At 33.7% G+C, this 19,747-nt stretch overlaps 1 protein-coding gene across 5 annotated transcripts in view; it reads right to left on the bottom strand.

Moving 5' to 3' along the window:
• LOC150077021 (protein numb-like) overlaps positions 1-19,747 on the bottom strand; it is a 352,380-nt gene that overhangs the window by 40,824 nt on the left and 291,809 nt on the right. For all 5 annotated transcript variants that reach the window (XM_090386519.1, XM_090386521.1, XM_090386522.1 and 2 more), the window contains 2 exons: positions 14,582-14,653; positions 1,729-1,806 (listed from right to left, as the gene is read on the bottom strand). In XM_090386519.1, coding sequence (XP_090242645.1) covers positions 1,729-1,806; positions 14,582-14,653 — 150 coding nt within the window. The remainder of the gene's footprint in view (positions 1-1,728; positions 1,807-14,581; positions 14,654-19,747) is intronic.

Here is a 19,747-nt window from a genome sequence, read left to right as displayed (position 1 = left end):
ATGAAAATCTGTAAAATAATCTGCATGGAGGACTGGAACCAGCAGATCAAGTGTACACCATATTCTCAAAGAAACTAAGCAGAAACCATGTCTTATGTGTCAAGCTTATTGCATGATAAGAATGAAAGATTTTAGGACAAGATTCTTTGATCAGGCAAGGCAACATTCAAGCTCACTGGTACTGTAAACCAACATAATTGTGTATTGGCACCCTTATAATCCAAACATTCATGCAGAAAAGGGAGTGAATTTACCAGGAGTTGGTCTGGTGTGGGGTCTCATCCAGGGGAACTGTTAGACTACTTTTTTTTTTTTTTTTTTTTTGAAGGCGATATATGCCTCTGCATATTTTAATGTATCCACTGTATCTGCCATTTATGAACTGTATGTGGATGAAGTAGTTTAATTACCAATAGGATGGGACATCCCCAAATTATCATTGTGATGTCAGAGGCCAAATTGATAATTATTTTGCAGACTAGTAGACAGGCCGATAAGAAAGTGTCTCATGCATCCCCCCACAATCTTTACTTGACTTCTACTTCTCCACTAGGTTATGCAAGTTTGCAAAGTGGGCAATCAGTAATCAAAATCTGGAAATGAGGCCAACAATGGGGAAACAAATGCACTATGAATTTGCCAACAGGTTAATAAGATGTTCTCAGTTTATCTGTATTTGTATTTTGCCAAAGCAAGTATTGGAGTAGTCACCTTGTAACTTCTGCAAACACTGAACCCACACAGATAATGATCGACAGGATGATTCAGATCAATACGCATATAGTGAAAAGGCAGGTTGTTAACAGAGTTTTCTTAGACTCTTTCTTAACCTTTGCCAAAAAGTCCAGTTTCTCTGATTTATTTAACAATGCTTCTAGTTAATAAATTATTTTAGGATATTTTCATTATAATCTTGTAGATGTCTTTGGTGGCATTAAATCTACTCATCTGTTTCATCAGTTTTTACCAAGGGCTGCTGATCATGCAACAGTCATAATACAGACAGCCTTTTCTATGTAAACTCATTTTTTCTCTCCTCTTGTTCATAATCATAATATTGTAGTACAGAAACAAACTTGTCACAAATACATACAAAGTTGACTTTGTTTTTCAAAAGTTTACTAAAAAAATAAGAGAGAAATATAAATAAATTTTCTTTTTATATTCTGGGATGACAACATAAGCTTGAATGGGGGGGGGGGGGTCATGAGATAGAGAAAACACATGAACATTGCTATAATTACGATCATACAGGCCCAAACCACAGTCACTCAAGCAGTTGTACTTATGCTAAGTGGCTATAAATATGATTATTACTAAAGAAATAATTACCTCAATATGTATATATTCTTATACAGTGCAAGAAGTATAAAATACAGTAATTATAAGTAAGACTATTGATTCTCTGGTAGGTTAAAAGTTCAAACCAGTTTAACTGGTTTGACACTTAATAGAATGATAGCAAATTTCTAATTTCAGTTCATAAGGGGAAAAAAAAAAAAAATGCTTACTCTACTAAGAGGTTTAAGAACACTATTTATATTTCAATGGAAATGAAATTTTATAGGGAAAAAAAAAAATGACTGTGTGCTTGCTAACAAAAATATTTGCATAAATAGAGGATTAGTACACATAAGATTATTATAAAAAATTTGAATTATAGTCTATTCCAAATTTTAGGCTTTAAAATTTTCAAATTCTGGATAAAAGGCAATTGGAAAAACACACCTTTGTGTCATCATCAACAACACGAAGCCCATCTCCAGTAACATACAGCGTTCCTCTGATTGGCCGCCTCCTTGAATTCTGAAAAAAAATTTAACAAGTAATATAAAAAAAAACTGTTTAAAGTCAATTCCTACTTAGGTCAACAAAGAAAAATTTTATTTTAGTTACTTTTTATTAAATAATTACAATTAATATAAATATGTATATACATATGACAGAATCACAATATTAAGTGGCAAAACAGAAAGCGAATTTCCTTGCAATTTTCTATTTTCCTTTCTATATATGGTGTTGGACTATTATTTTTATTCACATTTCATTTTCCATTTTGTTCCCTCCTTGACTCAGACCAGAACCCAGAATGAAAAAAGAATCTGAAAAAGAAATTTTTTTTCCAGCGATCTACACGCTTCGCCACTGACAGTATTTATTCCTAAATTTATATCCTGCTAAATATCTTATATAAGAGAAATTTTTTCTCCCATATAAAACTAAAATTAATTAATTAAATTTAATTAATGAATTAATATTTGAAAAAACTGTATTAACATCAAGTGTCATCCACTACAAGTTTAAAAAAATGTATTTGAACTTGAGTGGATGAATAACAAAAATTTATCAAAAAATTATTGATTTTCGCAAGAACTGAACTCGCATTCTTCACCTTCACGTGAAAAATACTGAAATCCTTGCATTTTACCGATTGAGCTACTGCCTGTTGATTTCAATTTTATTCCTAAATTTATATCCTGCTAAATATCTTATATAAGAGAAATTTTTTTTCTCCCATATAAAACTAAAATTAATTAATTAAATTTAATTAATGAATTAATATTTGAAAAAACTGTATTAACATCAAGTGTCATCCACTACAAGTTTAAAAAAATTTATTTGAACTTGAGTGGATGAATAAAAAGTATTTTATTAATGATTGAAAATTTGAACAAGATATATAAATATATATAGGGAGAGTGTGAACTAATAGTAGGAATTGAAAAAAAGAAACACTTGATGTGGTTGAAAAGCAAACCTTCACTGATTACCATATTAGAAAGCAGGGCATTAACACCAATTCTATGGCAAAATTCATTCTACTTTTAATTTGTTTTGCTAACTGCATATAATAAATTGTATCTGTCAGCCCTCCTGCATCTGACTGTATCAGGGCTGAACTGCTGTTCTTTACACTGCATTGTGTGACACTTGATTATGTTTACCACTTCCAATTTTTTTCATGAATGATCTAAAAAATGAGAACTATTCCAAAAATCAGAAAGTAACTAACACTAATTGGGCTAGTTATTTGTAAAAAGCCCATAGAGTAGAATTCCAGTTATCCAAAAATTTTTCATAGTTTTCTTGCTTTTATTTCCACTCCCTTCTCCTGCTTTAACTACACTCAAACTGTCGCGTTTAATATCAAAATGTCACTCTTAAAAACACACACACACGTTATTATATAAATTACCAAATACAATAAAATAAGCAAAAATAAAATAATTATAAAGATTTATGCAGCAGTCAATTCGTAGACTTTTTTTTCTTCCAGCAAAGTTTTGATGCATTACAGTGTAGTTGGCATTACACAGAAGTGACAGATAACCTACCCAGCCTGCTTGACTTTCTTTCACAGACTCAACCAACTCCTTAGTTCCATTTACATGCCTTGTTCTTTAAATTTTTGTTTGTATAGTTCCTCAATTTAACCTTCCATAAACAGGACTTTCTTCTGTACAACTCAATACTTCTAAAAATAAAGGGGGATATTATGATGAATGCATACCATGGAAACCAACACTAGTGAAGCATTTAATACCTTTCAGACAGGCTGAATAACAAGGCAAAGTGAATGAGAACCAATTTATATGTCTCATGAAAATAGACTCTAGCATGCAGCAGACAAAAAGATTGAAATCTTTCAAATAGCAGAACAGGGACAATTATTTTTAAGCTGTACAAGTGTATAATATGCAAAAAAGAAATACAGATTACTAAAATTTTCTTGCTTCCCTTTTTTTGTAAAAAAGATGCATTTGAAATTGACTACCTGAAAAAAAAAAAAAAAAAAAAAATCAAGTATCCAAAATATTTTTAGTCCCAAATATTTTGGATAAAAAGGTAATTGGGGGAGGGAGAGAGAAAAAAAAAAAAATATATATATATATCCGCATGGGATATGTTCCAAGACCTACTGTGGATGGCTGAAACTGTGGATATAAGCAAACACCTGCTGACCCCATATATAATGTGATTTTCTTGTATATACATATAATAAAGTTTAACTGATAAATTAAACACACAGTAAGACATTATCAATATTAAATACGGTAATAATAAAGTACAGCAGACTCGATTTACCAGGACACTTAAAGATTTCAAATTAAAAAAAAAAAAAAAAAAAAAAAAAAATCATAAAATTCAAGTAATAACTAGAACAGATATTTTGCAAGTCATAAACAAGCGACAAGAAACGGCATAAGTCATCATTGGGAGATTAGTGTACCTATTATCTTGCAACCCCCGCTGTTGAGACCAAATATTTAGTTTGATTTAGTGTGTTGCGTCTATTGTTGTGTTCCGTTGCACCGCAAAAGGACAAATTTTGTTTCATTATGTCAGTTTTTTTTTTTTTTTTTTTTTTTTGAAATCTTCGAAAATGATGGGCAAACCCAAGAGTTATGCTTTCAAATTAAACAAAACTCGAAAACGGCGCAGCCATTAAATCTCTAAAGAACCATTATAATGTTGGTGACCAAACCATACGAGACATTGTAAAAAATAAAGGGAAGCATCGTATTGGACACACAAGTAGTATGTGTTAAGTTTTTTTTGTTTTTTTTCTGTGGTTAACCGAATCAGCGGATACAGGGGCACAACTGTGTACACACATCCACCCACCTTGGGATTTTACCATATTTGGAAAGAAGAAGTCTAATTGTCCTTATTAATTTTTTTAGCTTATAGTGTTTAAGTTACATAAGAAAATGCCACAAACTTACAATTACTTTTCCCAAAGAATTTATTACGCTAAATACAAGAAGAAAAACAAACTTAATGCAGCACATCTTAGTGTGTTTAAGCCATTTGTAAAATGTAATTTTGAAAGTAGGTACATATAATAATTAAATTTTGTAAAAATATTTTAATGCAAACAAAAAATACTGTTCTCCCCCCAACCCCTTTAATCTCTATGCCAGTACCAATGTGCCTCATTTGCAATAGATGCTAAAACTACCAATTTTTCATACAGCAGCCTTCTTATTTGGCATGATTCACAGCTGGTTGGTAAATCAAAAAAGTTGGTTAAAGCAGAGAATCATAAAAAATAATATACACGTACATTCATTTACATAACCTCAATTTTTAGCTACCAATGTGCCATTTTGCAGATACACACACACATATATATATATATATATATATATATATATATATATATATATACACACACACACACACACACACACAGCAATACCCTGCATAGCACTGATAATTGGCACAAAAACTGTTCCCATGTTATGTGAAACCGCGCTGATTGAGGTATAATTATAATGAGTTTTAATTGAATGCGTACCAGAGAAACAGTCTATAAACAAATTATAATAAATCTATAAACAATTTGCGCTTGATAGCCAATTAAAAGGATTTGAAATAAAAAATATTACAAAAATTTTACTAATGAAAAGGTAACATCTCTAAAGATGTTACCTTTCTTTAAGTCTGGTGAAGTCTTCTCTACTTGCTTCTTGCCCTAATGGTAGCTGAGCATTCTGGTCTCTTGCAAAGCTATTTTCTCGGTGTACAAGTCTTTGTGGCATCAAATCCCATGTCATAAAATTTTCTGTATCTTGATGCTATGTTCAACGTCCGGATCTCCATTGATAATCACTTGGCAGGCCATGTCAACTGCCCAAAAAACTTTTTCTCCAATTCTACTGTTGAAAATTCTTTTGGTGCCACTTCAGAATTGTTTTCCTCTTCTTCATATGTAGTTTGCTCTTCAAGTTCAAGGAGAGTTGCATCATCTAAGTCATTTGCATGTGAGTCAGTGCAGTCACATACATTGGCAGTGCATAAAGTTCCGAATCCCGAGTCTTTTCCGATCTTCACAGTGTCTTCGGAAATTGTCTGAATTTGCGATTCAAAACCAGTGAAATCATTTGCCAAAATGGGCAAAACATGCTGCCAAACATAATGAATGTTGTTGGCAGTGATTTCTAGCCAAGATACAAATTTATTGTGAAATGAAAAGCTATCGTGTCGTCTCATCAGGATGGAATTAAGAATACTGAACACTGTTGCACGTTGCTGCCGACTGCCTGAGGAGAGCTATTGGTACATGTGCATGTGAGACAATAGTTGACACTGCAGCATATATGTAGAGTACGTGTCTAGATTATTGAATGAGTTTTAATATGTACAGTTAATTTTTGACTTGAACTGAATTGAAAACCGTGTTATAGTGAAACACGTGCTGTTTGAAGCCATGCTAAGTAGTAGTAGTAGAGGCATGTGATGCAAGAAAGCAAGTGTATGAGCTTATGCAGCATCAGCCAAAAAAAAAAAAAAAAAAAAAAAAAAATCACACCATTCCCTCCAAATTGTCCAGTTCCTCCTTAAATTCATTCAACCTATCAACTTCCACAACGACAGATGGAAGTTTGTTCCAGCAATTAACCACCTGCTGGCTAAAGGCAAATTTCCGCACATCTATTCTACATCTGTCTTTTCTTAATTTGAATTTATGCCCACTTAGGTTCGTAATTTGAACAAGTGGAAGGATCTCATCAGAATTCAGCGAGCTCAACCCATTCAAGGCCTTATACACCTCAATCAGATCACCGCGCAGGTGCCTAGTCTCCAGCCACTGCAATTTGCAGAACTTAAGCCTCTCTTGGTAAGAGGATCCCTTCATTCCCTTCACCAATCTTGTTGCCCTTCTCTGTACATGTTCAAGCAAATCGACATTCTTCCTAAAATGAGGCCTCCAGACCCGTACACAGTACTCAAGGCATGGCCTGACCATTGCCTTATACAGAGGGACAATCACCTCCTTTTCCCCGCTAGCAAAATTCCTATATATCATTGACAAAACCCCATGACCTGCCCTGGAAGCCTGTCTGCATTGCTCAGAAAACTTCATATCTGACTGCACAATTACTCCCAGGTCTTTTTCATTTTCTACCACCTTAAGTGTAGTACCACACAGTTGGTACTTTTCTCTCGGGTTACTTCTACCCATATGCAGTACTTTGCATTTGTTAAGGTTAAACTTCAGTTGCCACTTCTTAGCCCATCTTCCCAAATTATCTAGATCCTGTTGCAGTAGCACATTGCCATTACTGTCATTAACAACCCTGCCAACCTTTGTATCATCTGCAAACTTCGACACTAAGCCTGATATACCTTCATCAATATCATTGAAAAATATACAAAATAGTGGACCCAACACCGAATCCTGTGGGACTCCACTAATAACATTAGTCCACAAAGAGCAGCACCCATTGATTACCACCCTCTGTCTTCTCCCACTTAACCATCCTTTTATCCATTGTAGCAACTTACCCTTAATACCATTCTGCTCCAATTTGTACAATAGTCTTCCATGCACAACAGTGTCAAAAGCTTTCTTGAAATCGAAATATATGATATCAGAATTATTTTTTGTATCCAGTTCCTTTGTAACCACATCATAATAACCAATCAAATTCGTCAGACAAGACTTTCCCTTAACAAACCCATGCTGTGTCTGAATTATTGCTGTAGTCTTGTCCAGATGATCCTGCAATGCATCTTTAACCAGTGACTCCATTATTTTACCCGGAACAGAAGTTAAACTAACTGGTGTGTAATTACTCGTGTCACCCTTCGATCCCCCTTTGTGAATTGGGGATACATTTGCACATCTCCAGTCCATGGGAACCTTCCCCGAGTCCAAGGATGCTCTCATAATTATGGCTAAGGGTTTGCTTAGTTGCTTTGCCGCCTCCTTTAATATAACTGGATAGATCCCATCCACCCCAGATGCTTTTCTTATGTTTAACTTCAACAATTTCTACTCCACTTTGCTCTCAGTTATTACAAAATCATTAAGCACCCTGCTACAATTTGATAACCTTCTGCCATTTTAAAACTTAATAACTCCTCATGTGTGAATGTAGATGCAAAATACTCATTCAGTTTGTTTGCTATCTGAGTAGGATCATCAACAGTCAAACCATCGATGTCAAGTGGACCAATCAGATTCATCCCCTTCCTTTTAGAGTTTATATAAGTAAAGAAATCCTTGCTGTTTTTCTTAGCATCATTTGCCAAGGATTTCTCGTAATCTGCCTTCGCCTGCCTAACTTCCTTTGTGACCTGATTAGAGACTAGCTTATATCTGCCATAGGCTTCGAGTCACTTGATAATTTATATGTATCCCATGCATTTTTTTTCTCTGTTACGAGTCTCATTAGTTCATTTGATAACCATTTAGGCCTAAACCTTGAACAATATTTCTTAATAGGTATGAAACTTTTAGTAGAATACACGATTAATTCCTTGAATGCTTCCCATTTAGAATTTACTGTTGGTAACATCGTGAGATGATCCCACTGTACAGAATTTAAAAACTGTCTGAGACCACTGTACTCACCTTTACGGAAGCAAAAACACTTTCCTTTACCCCTGACAGTAATTAAATCTCGAAGTAAATCCCACATCAGTACACTGTGATCACTGCCACCTAGTGGTTCCTTTATCTGTAAATTCTTAATATACGAATGATCAGTGAGGTATTGCTGTATAAACGTCACATTGTTGAGTGTACAATATAATGTAAAGCTGTATTTAGGGCATTTCTGGCTGCTGCATGAGAAATTTCTAGAACCATCAATTTGTCTGGAATCATTTAAACTATTTTTTTCACTATCTTCATAGTTCAGGGCTTTCATTAGCATTGTCAATTAGGCCAAAGTTTTATACAAGATTTCGTAAATGCTGACTGTAAACATCTTTGATGTTGACAACTCAATGATTATATAAAACCTATATTCATATATTCTATTTCCAAAATCAAGCCCAAAAATTTTCATCTATGTCACCTTTTCAGACATTCTAGAACCCCCACCCCCTGGCCTTTATGCCCTTCTTTAAGTTCCTCACAATTCTTAAGTGTTATTCAGAAAGAGTAGTCTTTTCAGGTAAGTTTATTTTCTTTAAGCATTTCTTTACAGAACCTGCAAATTCATAAAACATACCATTCTTCGAATAATGCAGTCATTGTCTGTGTTGACTTTTGTGAGTAGTAGTAAACAAATAAAGATAAATTTATATTTTTAAAAATTCTAGGATTAGTTGATTTACTAACAATAAAAAGCAGCAATCTGTGAGTTCCAGATGCATTGCTGCAGGTTTTAGATTTTTTGTATCCTGGTGCTACAGGCAACATCTATTACTGGTAAAATTCAATAATAAATATTTACATAGTTATTACTGAATTTTATCCTAGATGTTGGGAAAAAAAACAAACAAAGAATCTGGGTCATCACAAAATAGGAAAAGAAAAGCCAGAAGAAACAAGCAGAAAAATAATTGTCTGGTCATTAAATAAATTCTTACAGAAAATAAAAAAATTTATTAACAGCATAAAAGACAAAGGACAGTATCTATGAGAACACAAGAACAAGAAGACCAAAGAGATAAAATTGCTGGTATTGAAGAAACAGAATATTATAAGTAGTATTGTTACAATCTTCAATTTCATGAATACCAGCAACTTTATCTCTAAAAGAAGATGAAGAAAGAATAGTCACGACTACTATTCCAGCAGATTCAGCTGGAAGAGTAACTGTGACTTTGACAAATAGAACACAATGCTATATAGTTACTCTATATTTGTTGAAGATGAAACTAAAGCAGCTCTAGCAAGAACAGGGAACTTAAATCTTAATTTAAAATCATATACATGGCCTGAATATTTATCTATAAAACAAAGAAATTGCTTAACAGAAATTGTCTTAATGAAAAAAAGCTGTTTCCCCATCTTAGAAATAAAAATATTTATTTTTATTTCAAAGATGGGGAAACTAGGCTTAGTAACAAATATGGCTGTAAAGACTGGCAATATTTATCTGATATTTTAAATAACTGTTAAATACATATTAAAAACTGTATAAAATGTACAGAACAGCTTTAGGACAAAAATTAACAATTGATGCTAGGGAATAAAGACTATATGAGACATGCAAAAAAAAATATTGGCATTCAGTTGTTGAATGATTAATTCAGATGATTTGGTATTAACTACAACAGTGCATAGCTTTTAGGAGTTCATGAAAACAAATTTTCTTAATCATAAGAAAATTTGATTCAATAATAGTGTAATATTAGAAATGATTTGTGAAATTGGAATGACATTAATGACATAGCAAAAATTTCATTTTGAACTGCTGATTTTTTTTAGTCAAGAAGAACTGTATAATTAATTATTTTTCTGTTTCAACAAAGCATTGGGCTGTATTAAAATTACAACTTACAAAAGTAAGTCTTAATTAAACCTTTATCTAATAAGGAATGAAAAAGTTAGAAGCAATTAGGTCTATAAAAAAAAATCATATTGGCGAAATTTATCAGGCTCCATTAGATATCACTAAAGACATGGATTCAAGAGCACAGGCTAAATCCCTCATTTCAAAAATTAAAGAAATAAAATAAAATAAATAAACTTTGCATATTTGTAGCTTACATCACTTTTGTACCATTATAATTTTTAACAGTCATTTTTAAGGTCACATTTGTGACCTTAAAAATGACATTTTAGAGAGATAAATATCTAAGTTATACAGCAAAAATTAAGTTCCGAGATCTTCAAATGAATTACCAAAAAAACAGTGTTATTGGGTTCACATTATATTTTAACAATACGATGGTGTCTCTGGAACTGGTTAATATCGTAAAGCGGGGTACACTGTATTTATGAATGTTTAACATTAATTTTTTTGCAATTAATGTTCATATTTTCTATTTTTTTGATACTTGAGGGAAAAAAAAAAAAAAAACTCAAAGCGAGAACTGCCTGTATACTAAACCTAAATATGTTTGTTGGCTTAATTTTCTTATACGTATTTTACGTATAAGGAATACGTAAAAAAAAAAATATATATATATATATATCTTAAAAGTATTTTTTTTTTTCTGTTATTATCTTATAAATAATAAATAATTAATATATTAATGCAAGGGTATGATAAATATTCTCATAAAAGCCTTTTTTGTTGTTGTAAAGTGTTAGAACAGTGACTTTCAACCGGGGTGCTGGGCCACACTAGTATGCCGCAACAATATTCTTGGGGTGCTGTGTAATTTGGGGTTAAAGTTATTATTGTTTTTTTGAAATTTATATATTTATTTCATTATAAAAAGGGTACAATATAAAGGGTACAGTACAATATCCATTGTACCATATCTTTTTAATTTTGTGGTGATTTTTAATTGATCTTTATTTAGTACCTCTATATAAAGAATAAAATTATTATATAGGTATATATTAAAAAGGTCAAAAACCACTGTGTTAGGTATTTCTTTTGGCCTAGGGGTGCCGTGAAAAAATTACTGGGACAGTAAGGGTGCCGTGAACCAAGAAAGTCTGGGAACCTCTGTGTTGTGGGTTTTTTTTAAATAACAAAATGTATTTTATTATGTGTTCTTTGATCATTATGAAATATATTAAAATAACTATCCACAATTATTTATTAGGCATCTCCGTAGCCAGGTGGGCAGGAGCAGCAGTGCGCAGCACACGCTTCTTGATTAGACTGGGGTTCAAGCCTGTGACCATCAAATATGGAGGATGCGGAAAGGTCAGGGAATGACCACCGCATATCCCCAGAGCAATATGGCTTTAGTTGCTAATGCTCCTAAAAACCAAATAACAACAAATAACAATTATTTATTATTCCTTATTTTGGGAGGGGGTGTATGATACTTCCCACTAAGGTGCCTCATAGGCACACAGCAGCCCTGGATCCAGGCCACAAAAATTCAGTCAGGACCATTTTGTTAATACAAACTTATTTAAGAAGCATTACCAGAAATTCATTCAGTAGTCATCTGATCAGATACAACTGATTTTCCATATATTATGTTTGTGCAGTAAAACCACTCCTGAAGTACTGTGAGTTAAAAAAGTTACAATAGAAATGCACTCCCATGAACCACTCATCGCAGTGGAAGTGTTTGCTCGTGTCGATGAAGCTGAAAACTATGCCATCAGGAGCATATATTCTAGCAGGATCACCAATAATGGACAGATATCAAAACTAAGACACCAGACTAAATCGATCCAAAATCTGCCAACCTGCAGTGTGACAGATTATGGTCCATTCCCTGAACATAGCTTCACAACAAAATAAATGGCCCTGATTTCCTGGAGAGACCTGTGATCTACTACCTATGGCAGCAGAAACACTAGCTCAATGGCAGAGGGTGCTAAGAATTACTGGGCTAGATCAGTGCTGCCTCTGAACTTTAGACATTGGAATGCTTAACATTTGGTCTATGAGTACAGACTCCCACCAAGAAGAATTACAAGATGAGCTGAAAAACATCAATTGGGACATCGGTTTATGTGCGATTTGAAGAAAAGGTGAAAATCTGGTTCAACTAGAAGTACAATGGCTGTACTACAAAGGAACAAATAATGGATGGTGTTTTGGAATTGGGTTCCTGATCAAAGACTAATAGATTCAACCATAAAAGTACAAAGTATTACTAAAAGAACTGCTTGCTGTGCTACTAAGCTAAATAGTCACTATTCTCTTCAAATTATTCAAGCTTATGCTTCTACAAGTAGCCATAGTGATGAAGTTGAAGAATTTTATGAAGATGTATGTGCCTTTACAAGCGGAATGATTACCACTATAAAATTGTAATGGGAGATTTAAATTCAAGAATTGGTAAGATCCAAAATGGAGGAAGATCTGTCAGCCCATATGGAAATGGAAAAAGGGATGATAGAAGCAATCTACTAACTGAATTTTCAGAGGAAAAAAAACAGCTCATGTCAATATTTTCTAATTAATATATTATTATTAGTATTATTATTAGCCATATGGTGCAAGAAAGCCTGAGGCTTATGCTGCACCAGCCAAAAAAAAAAAAAAAAAAATTCTGAATTACCCCGAGAGAGAGAGAGTCAGAAGTAAATCACCAAGAAAGAGAAAGAATGATGATATCAGCTCAGGACCCTGGGTGTGCCAAGCCCATACTCACCAGATGTGAGACCCTAGGGTTAAAAGGCAACTGCATCGATATGGATCAACAATGATAAAGTTCAGATCAACATAGAAAAAGTTGTCTGACAAGGAGACAATCTCCCCAAAACTATTTTCTGCCTGTTTAGAAGAAATTTTTTGCAAAATAAATTGGGATAATAAAGGACTCAAAATAAATAGAGATTACCTGAATCACTTACAATTTGTTTGCAGATGATACCATTCTCTTTGCCAATTATCCGGAAAAATTGCAGCTGAACCTTGAAGAACTGTAGTGTGAAAGCAAAAAGTTTGGTTTTGATGGTTTGAAGATGAATATCAAGAAAACAAAGGTTATGTTCAACAACTTTACTAGACCAAAGAAAATCATGGGCAGTGGAAAAGTATGTTTACCCTGAACAAGGAATTTCAACAGATGGAAACATCACGAGGGAAATCAAATGGCACATAAAATTGGGACAGCAAGCATTTGGAAAGCTTAATATATAGTCTTCAATACAACTTGCCACTGTCTCAAACGAAGAAAAGTTTTTCGTTTGAGGTCAATATATCTTCCCTGTCCTTACGTATGGCTGCAAAATATGGATATCGAATGCCAAAGCTTTACAAAGACTGAGAGTCATACAGAGAAGTATGGAGTGTTGAATTTTTAACATAACCAAAAGAAACTGAAAAACACGTGCATGGATTCACCAACAAACCAAGGTCTGTGACATCAGTGAAAGAACAAAGTACTTAAAATGGAAATGGACAGGTCAATATGAAGGAGAACATGACAGATGGACCAAATAAATTTTTGGAATAGATACCTCTTGACCCTAAATCACCAAAGCAAAAGATTAAAGATAAGGTGGATCAATGAAATTGTAAAATTTTCTGACAAACAATGGCAACACAAAGCACAAGACTGCAGTTGCTGGGAACTTGTTTAAAAGGCCTTAATCCTGCAGTGAATTGACAATGGTTGAAGATGATGATATCAAAAATGAGTACAGGTATTTTGGGGGAAAAAAAAAAAAAAAATCTGTAAATATCTGGGGACTCCATCATTAAACCACATTAAATCTGGGTGAAAGGTGGCCCAACTTGCTGAGATAAGATAATATTCTTCAGCCAGTGTGAATAACAATTTCCTTGAAGTTGGTACAGTGATTTTCAATTTTTGTCACAAATTCATAAATGCTTGCTGAGAAATATACTGAAATTATTCTTAGATAAAAATTTTTAAAATGATAATTAATGTAAATCATATATTTCATGAATCTGGAGCTTAATTTTTCTACTATTTTCAACTGCCTTCCTCCCAATGCCAATCAGAATATGTGGCAGATTCCAACCAGACTTGTAAAATTATATGAACCGCAGCATGAGAATACATACTAACTCTAGCGCCTCCGTAGTCAGGTGGGCAGGAGCAGTAGCACGTAGCACATGCTTCTTGATTAGACCGGGTTCGAGCCCGTGAACACCAAATATGGAGGATGCAGAAAGGTCAGGGAATGACCACCGCATATCCCCGGAGCAATATGGCCTTAGTTGCTAATGCTCCTAAAAAACCAAATAACAACACTAATTCTATGGTCATTAAAGTTACTTACCCTAAGAACTTTCAAGGCTTCTTCGCAAACTTGCATTCCCCTAGACTCAAACACTTCTACACATCCCAGATACTGAAAAAACAGAATACAAATATATGCGATTTATTTTATTTGCTGAAGTATTTGGCCATACTTCAGCAAATAAAATAGCTGAATTATGGCCAAATGTATAAAAAATTTCAATTATATAATCAAGTACTAATTAATCAATTATAATTATTTTAAGGAAATTATGTCTTTACCACTTTCATATATAGGATTATTACAAAAGCATACAATTAAAAAAAAAATCTTGCAATTGAACTCATACCAGCAAACTTACAGAAATTGGAATCCAGAAAACTTTTCATTATAGATCAGCCTTTCATTCAGAATGACATTCCAGAACATTTCTTCTGAATTAATCATAATAAAAATAGTTAATGTGTAACATAACACATAATATACTTGTCTAAACATGCAAAATACAAGATGTGTCACTGCCAGATGTCTTGATGTGGAACTTAAAAGAAGTAGCAGCATCATTTTCACTCTTTAGGATATCTGCATTATCTGTTCATAAAAAAAAAATAATATTCTGGATTTCAGAATTAAATAGGCTAAATAGGCTTTCCCTAGATGAGCTGAAAGCTCATCTAGATGAGCTGAAATTAAAACTAGAATCTAGAAATTAAAACTTTCCCTAGATGAGCTTTCAGCTCATCTAGGGAAAGTTTTAATTTCCCTAGATAAGCTGAAATTCAAGGCCTCTTCCAACAATCAACCACCCACTGTCTGAAAGACAAATTTCTGCACATCTATCCTGCAACCATTCTTCAACTTATATTTATGCCCCTTCATGTGTGTAGTCTCAGCAAGAGAAAGAATGCCATTCACAGTCAGCTTACTTATCATCTATCTGAAGATGTTGTGCATTGCCTCAGAATTCCTCTACGTATGAAATGGAAGAATTTTTTTTTATTCTGAAGTAACGGTCTGACACATGACAAATTTGGAGAAAAAAATTTATATAAAATAAATTAATCGTCATATAAGCTGCACATTCCCAATATAATTCTGAAGAGCAATAATTAAGAAAATTAAATTAAAAATATTTTAGAAAAAGATAACTATATAAGGACACAAATCACAGAAATTGTGAAGATGCTACTACTGCCCAATACCAAAACAATGCCAAGATTCCATAGAACACATCACAGTGTATATTGTATTCTTTGAGAAAGAATGGGAAAGAAAAGAAGTTTTGATTATTCATAACTATTTCTTTTGTTACTGCATTATAGACTTATTGGTCTTCAGTCTATTCTTTCAACAACAATGATCTATTTTAAAAATTTCTATGTTATTAAGGAGGTGGCTATGGTCCTGGAATAGCATGCAGAGATATAAATTTGCACATTGCAAAATCGAGCATGTATGGTGCTACAAAAAAAAAAAAGTGCACAGCCAATTGTTAGCTGCTGTGCTGTTACATTGGCTACAATAAAACAGTTACAATGAAGTCAAATGTTCTTGGCCTAAGTTGTCCAGAGTATAAATGGACATTTATTTTATTTATAAGAATGAATCAATTATTTCAAATATTCTAAAATATTTTCCATTTGTCTTATTTCATAAAACTGTTTGGTATTTTGTATTAAAATATTAATATATATTAACATAGATTTTCCAAATAACTCTTCACTAAGCCAGGCCCTCACTTTGGGCAGCTATGCTGCTAGCTTAGTATGTTAGTACCTTTTCTTCACTTTTCTATATGCTATTGCAACTTTTTTTTTATGTTTGCTGAGCTAGTAGTTATTCGAGAGAAAAGTGAATGCTGTAACTTTTCTCTATTCTTCCATTATTTTATTCTTTTATAAATCCAAGTACAGGAAACCCTGACTTATGTAATACTAGACTTATGGAGGTTTGAATTTACGTAAGTTTTTGCCAGCCGGTGCAAACAAAAAAAATCATTGAAACGTATTTTGCATCCCATAGGAATAAATGGCGGTATCGTGAAAATACTGTAATGTGAACCCAATACCACATTGTTTTCTTTACTAATCTGTTCCAAGACTTCGGAAGTTGAAATTTTTGCTATATAACTAAGCTATTTACCTCTCTAAAAGGTCATTTTTATAATGGAAATTGCTATTTGTTATTTGTTATTATTTGGTTTTCAGGAGCATTAGCAACTAAGGCCATATTGCTCCGGGATATGCGGTGGTCATTCCCTGACCTTTCCGCATCTTCCGTATTTGGTGGTCACAGGCTCGAACCCCGGTCTAATCAAGAAGCGTGTGCTATGCACTGCTGCTTCTTCCCACCTGGGTCCGGAGGCCTAATGGAAATTGCACTACATTTCATCGTTATCATATGTTCCATTATAAAAATCAAGTTTGAAGGCCTTTGTGATATTTTTCTAAAACACATTTCTGGAGGTCACTACCATAAAATAATAAAAACAATTTGCACTTTCTGGTTTATTGGACTTTTCTGTTAGTGCATCTAATTATAAACAGGTAGTAAACTCGATCTTATTACATTTGCAATAATCCTGATAACTGGAATTGTGTGGGTTTTTACGTTATTATGGCGAAATGTGTTCCCCCTTCACTGAAATCTTCAATCGTATAAAAAACAAATAAATTTGCAGAATCTTCTCTTCATTCCTTTTTACTTATTACAGTGGTGAAGGGAAAGGGACCAACAGAAAGTGCAAGAGCTGGCAGTGATAGGAAACGAAACAAAATTGATTTAGAAATGATGATTAATTAAGAAGTACGAAGCAGGACAAAGTTTGTCATCTATTGCACGGTATTAGGTCCCACTGCTTCAACAGTGAATACTATTTTAAGGGACAGTGAGCGAATAAAAGAACATAATAAGGATCAACGTATTTCACACTGGGACCAGTCCGCCACAACAGTGATCACAAAACAGCATTCAGGTGCTAAATCGAAGATGGAAAAGCTATTAATAATATGAATAGAAAATCAGATTCAGAAGCGAGTGCCCCTGAGTCCAATGGCGAGTGCCCCTGAGTCCAAATTTTGCTTCAAGCAAAAGCAACAAGTATTCATGAAGATATTAATGTTAAGTATGGTGAACCCCAAGCTAAGTTCGTGGCAAGCCATGGGTGGTTTAATAGGTTCAAGCATTGAGCTGGTTTCCAAAACATAAAACTATGCGGGGAAGTCGCCAGTGCCGATTCTGCACCTGCAGATAAATTTTGTGATGTGTTGGAAAAAACACCTTCTAAATCTCCAGAGCCCCCAACTTCCACAGAGGCGTGTTATCAGCTAGAGAGTTAATCCTGGCAATGATGCTCGAAAGGTAAAACTTGCTGAGGTTATGCCTGTCTCCTCTCTCTTTTTGTAATTTTTCCTGCGCATGAGGTAAAAAAATTGAATAATTCTATTTACACATTCATTGAACATTTCTTTTTTTGCTTCTATCAAATTCAGTGCGCCTAGTTGCAATGCAAAATTTCCCTAAATGCTTATTTAGGGAAATTCCGACTTACGGAGCATTCCGCGAAACACAACCCTTGCGTTAATCAGGGAGTGTCCTATTCTGCAAGTCTTATTTCCTACCCATACCATATGCCTTTACACATATATACTGCTAACCACACATTTCTTACTAAAAATTACTATTCAGTGTTCAAGCGCTCAATTCAGAGGTTGGGTCTTATGCCCAGAACATGGCTGAATACATTTCTTTCTTTAGCATACTTTGCAATCCCCCTCCCCACTTTCTTCCAACACTACACATACTATTTGATTAGTCTTATTTAACATTTTGATTATACTAACATATTACTATGAATTTCAGTTTATCTTGTTATGTATTCAGCTACATTTTAATCATTATTTAATAAATCAAAATCTATTATCATTCACATAACACTGGGACTACCTCCTTATCTAAGTTGAAGATCTGCTGAATTCTTTGACTATGTTGTTCTTGGTATGGTTATTCATAGGCACAAGGACAACTAAAGTCATTAAATGCCCATTAACAGATTGCCAGTAAGGCAAGCCAGTTTATGTTGCAAGCTATATTAGCTCAGAATTTGTGGTATAACTAGAACTTTTTAAATAATTGAAAAACGCAGTCAGGTTTGCTTCATTTACTACATGTTTTAAAGTCAAACACTACTGTAAGTCTAATAGAGATTACAAAGTTGCTGCTCAAGCACTGTGATAATAGTAAATGCAACCAAAAATGATGTACTTTACTGCACTATAAGTTAAGTGTTACAATGTATGCACTAGGATTCTCTCCCATTGAGAGATATAGATGAATTAAATATATTTATATAGTCCTTCCTGCCAATTTCTTCTGAAATAAGATTGTCATGGTTTTGGTGTCTGCTTGACCAGATGTGACAAGTTAGGTAACCAGACTTTTACTGAAGTTGGCAAATTCAGTGTACTAAAAGTTAATACAGTAGACCACTGCTATACGATATTAATCTGTTCTAGAGACACCATCGTATCGTGTAAATATCGTAATGTGTACCCAATAACACACTGTTTTTTAGTAATTCGTTCCAAGACCTCTGAAGTTGAAATTTTCGCAATATAACTAAGCTATTTATCTCTCTAAAAGGTAATTTTCATAATGGAAATTGTACATATTGATTAAAGCACAACACAAAAAAATCACTTCAACTAAAGGATGCAAAAACAAAACACGCAGCCAACACATTCAGAAATGCTGCTATTGACTGGGAGGAAGAACCACATGGTCCGGCTGGCGACAATCGTAAAGCCCATTGGAAAGTGAAATAAGTAGGTGCCGGTTAACATGATCACTGCTTAGTAGAATCGGCTGCTTTATAGAATCAAATTTCAAAAAATCAATTCAAATCATTAAAATGCATTACACTTTTTCATTGTTATCATATGTTCAATTACATGAATCAATTTTGAACGCCTTTATGATATTTTTCTGAAGCATGCTTCAGGAGATTACTACCATAAAATAATTTGCAGTTTCCGCTTTATTAGGCTTTTCTGTTAGTGCAATCTATTATAAATTGGAGATTTGGGTTCGAGAGTAGCCTGTGCGGCCGCAGCTATTTTGCAGCTCCTGGAGAAGAGAAGTTTTTTCTGATTTATTTTCTGTTTTATTAGCTTAAATTGGCATATTTACTTATTTTCTAGAGTAGTT

This window comes from Mastigoproctus giganteus, chromosome 12, assembly GCF_048544385.1.
Source record: "Mastigoproctus giganteus isolate SK-2022 chromosome 12, ASM4854438v1, whole genome shotgun sequence".
Lineage (NCBI taxonomy): Eukaryota > Metazoa > Arthropoda > Arachnida > Uropygi > Thelyphonidae > Mastigoproctus > Mastigoproctus giganteus.
This window is presented reverse-complemented; position numbering and strand designations above follow the sequence as displayed.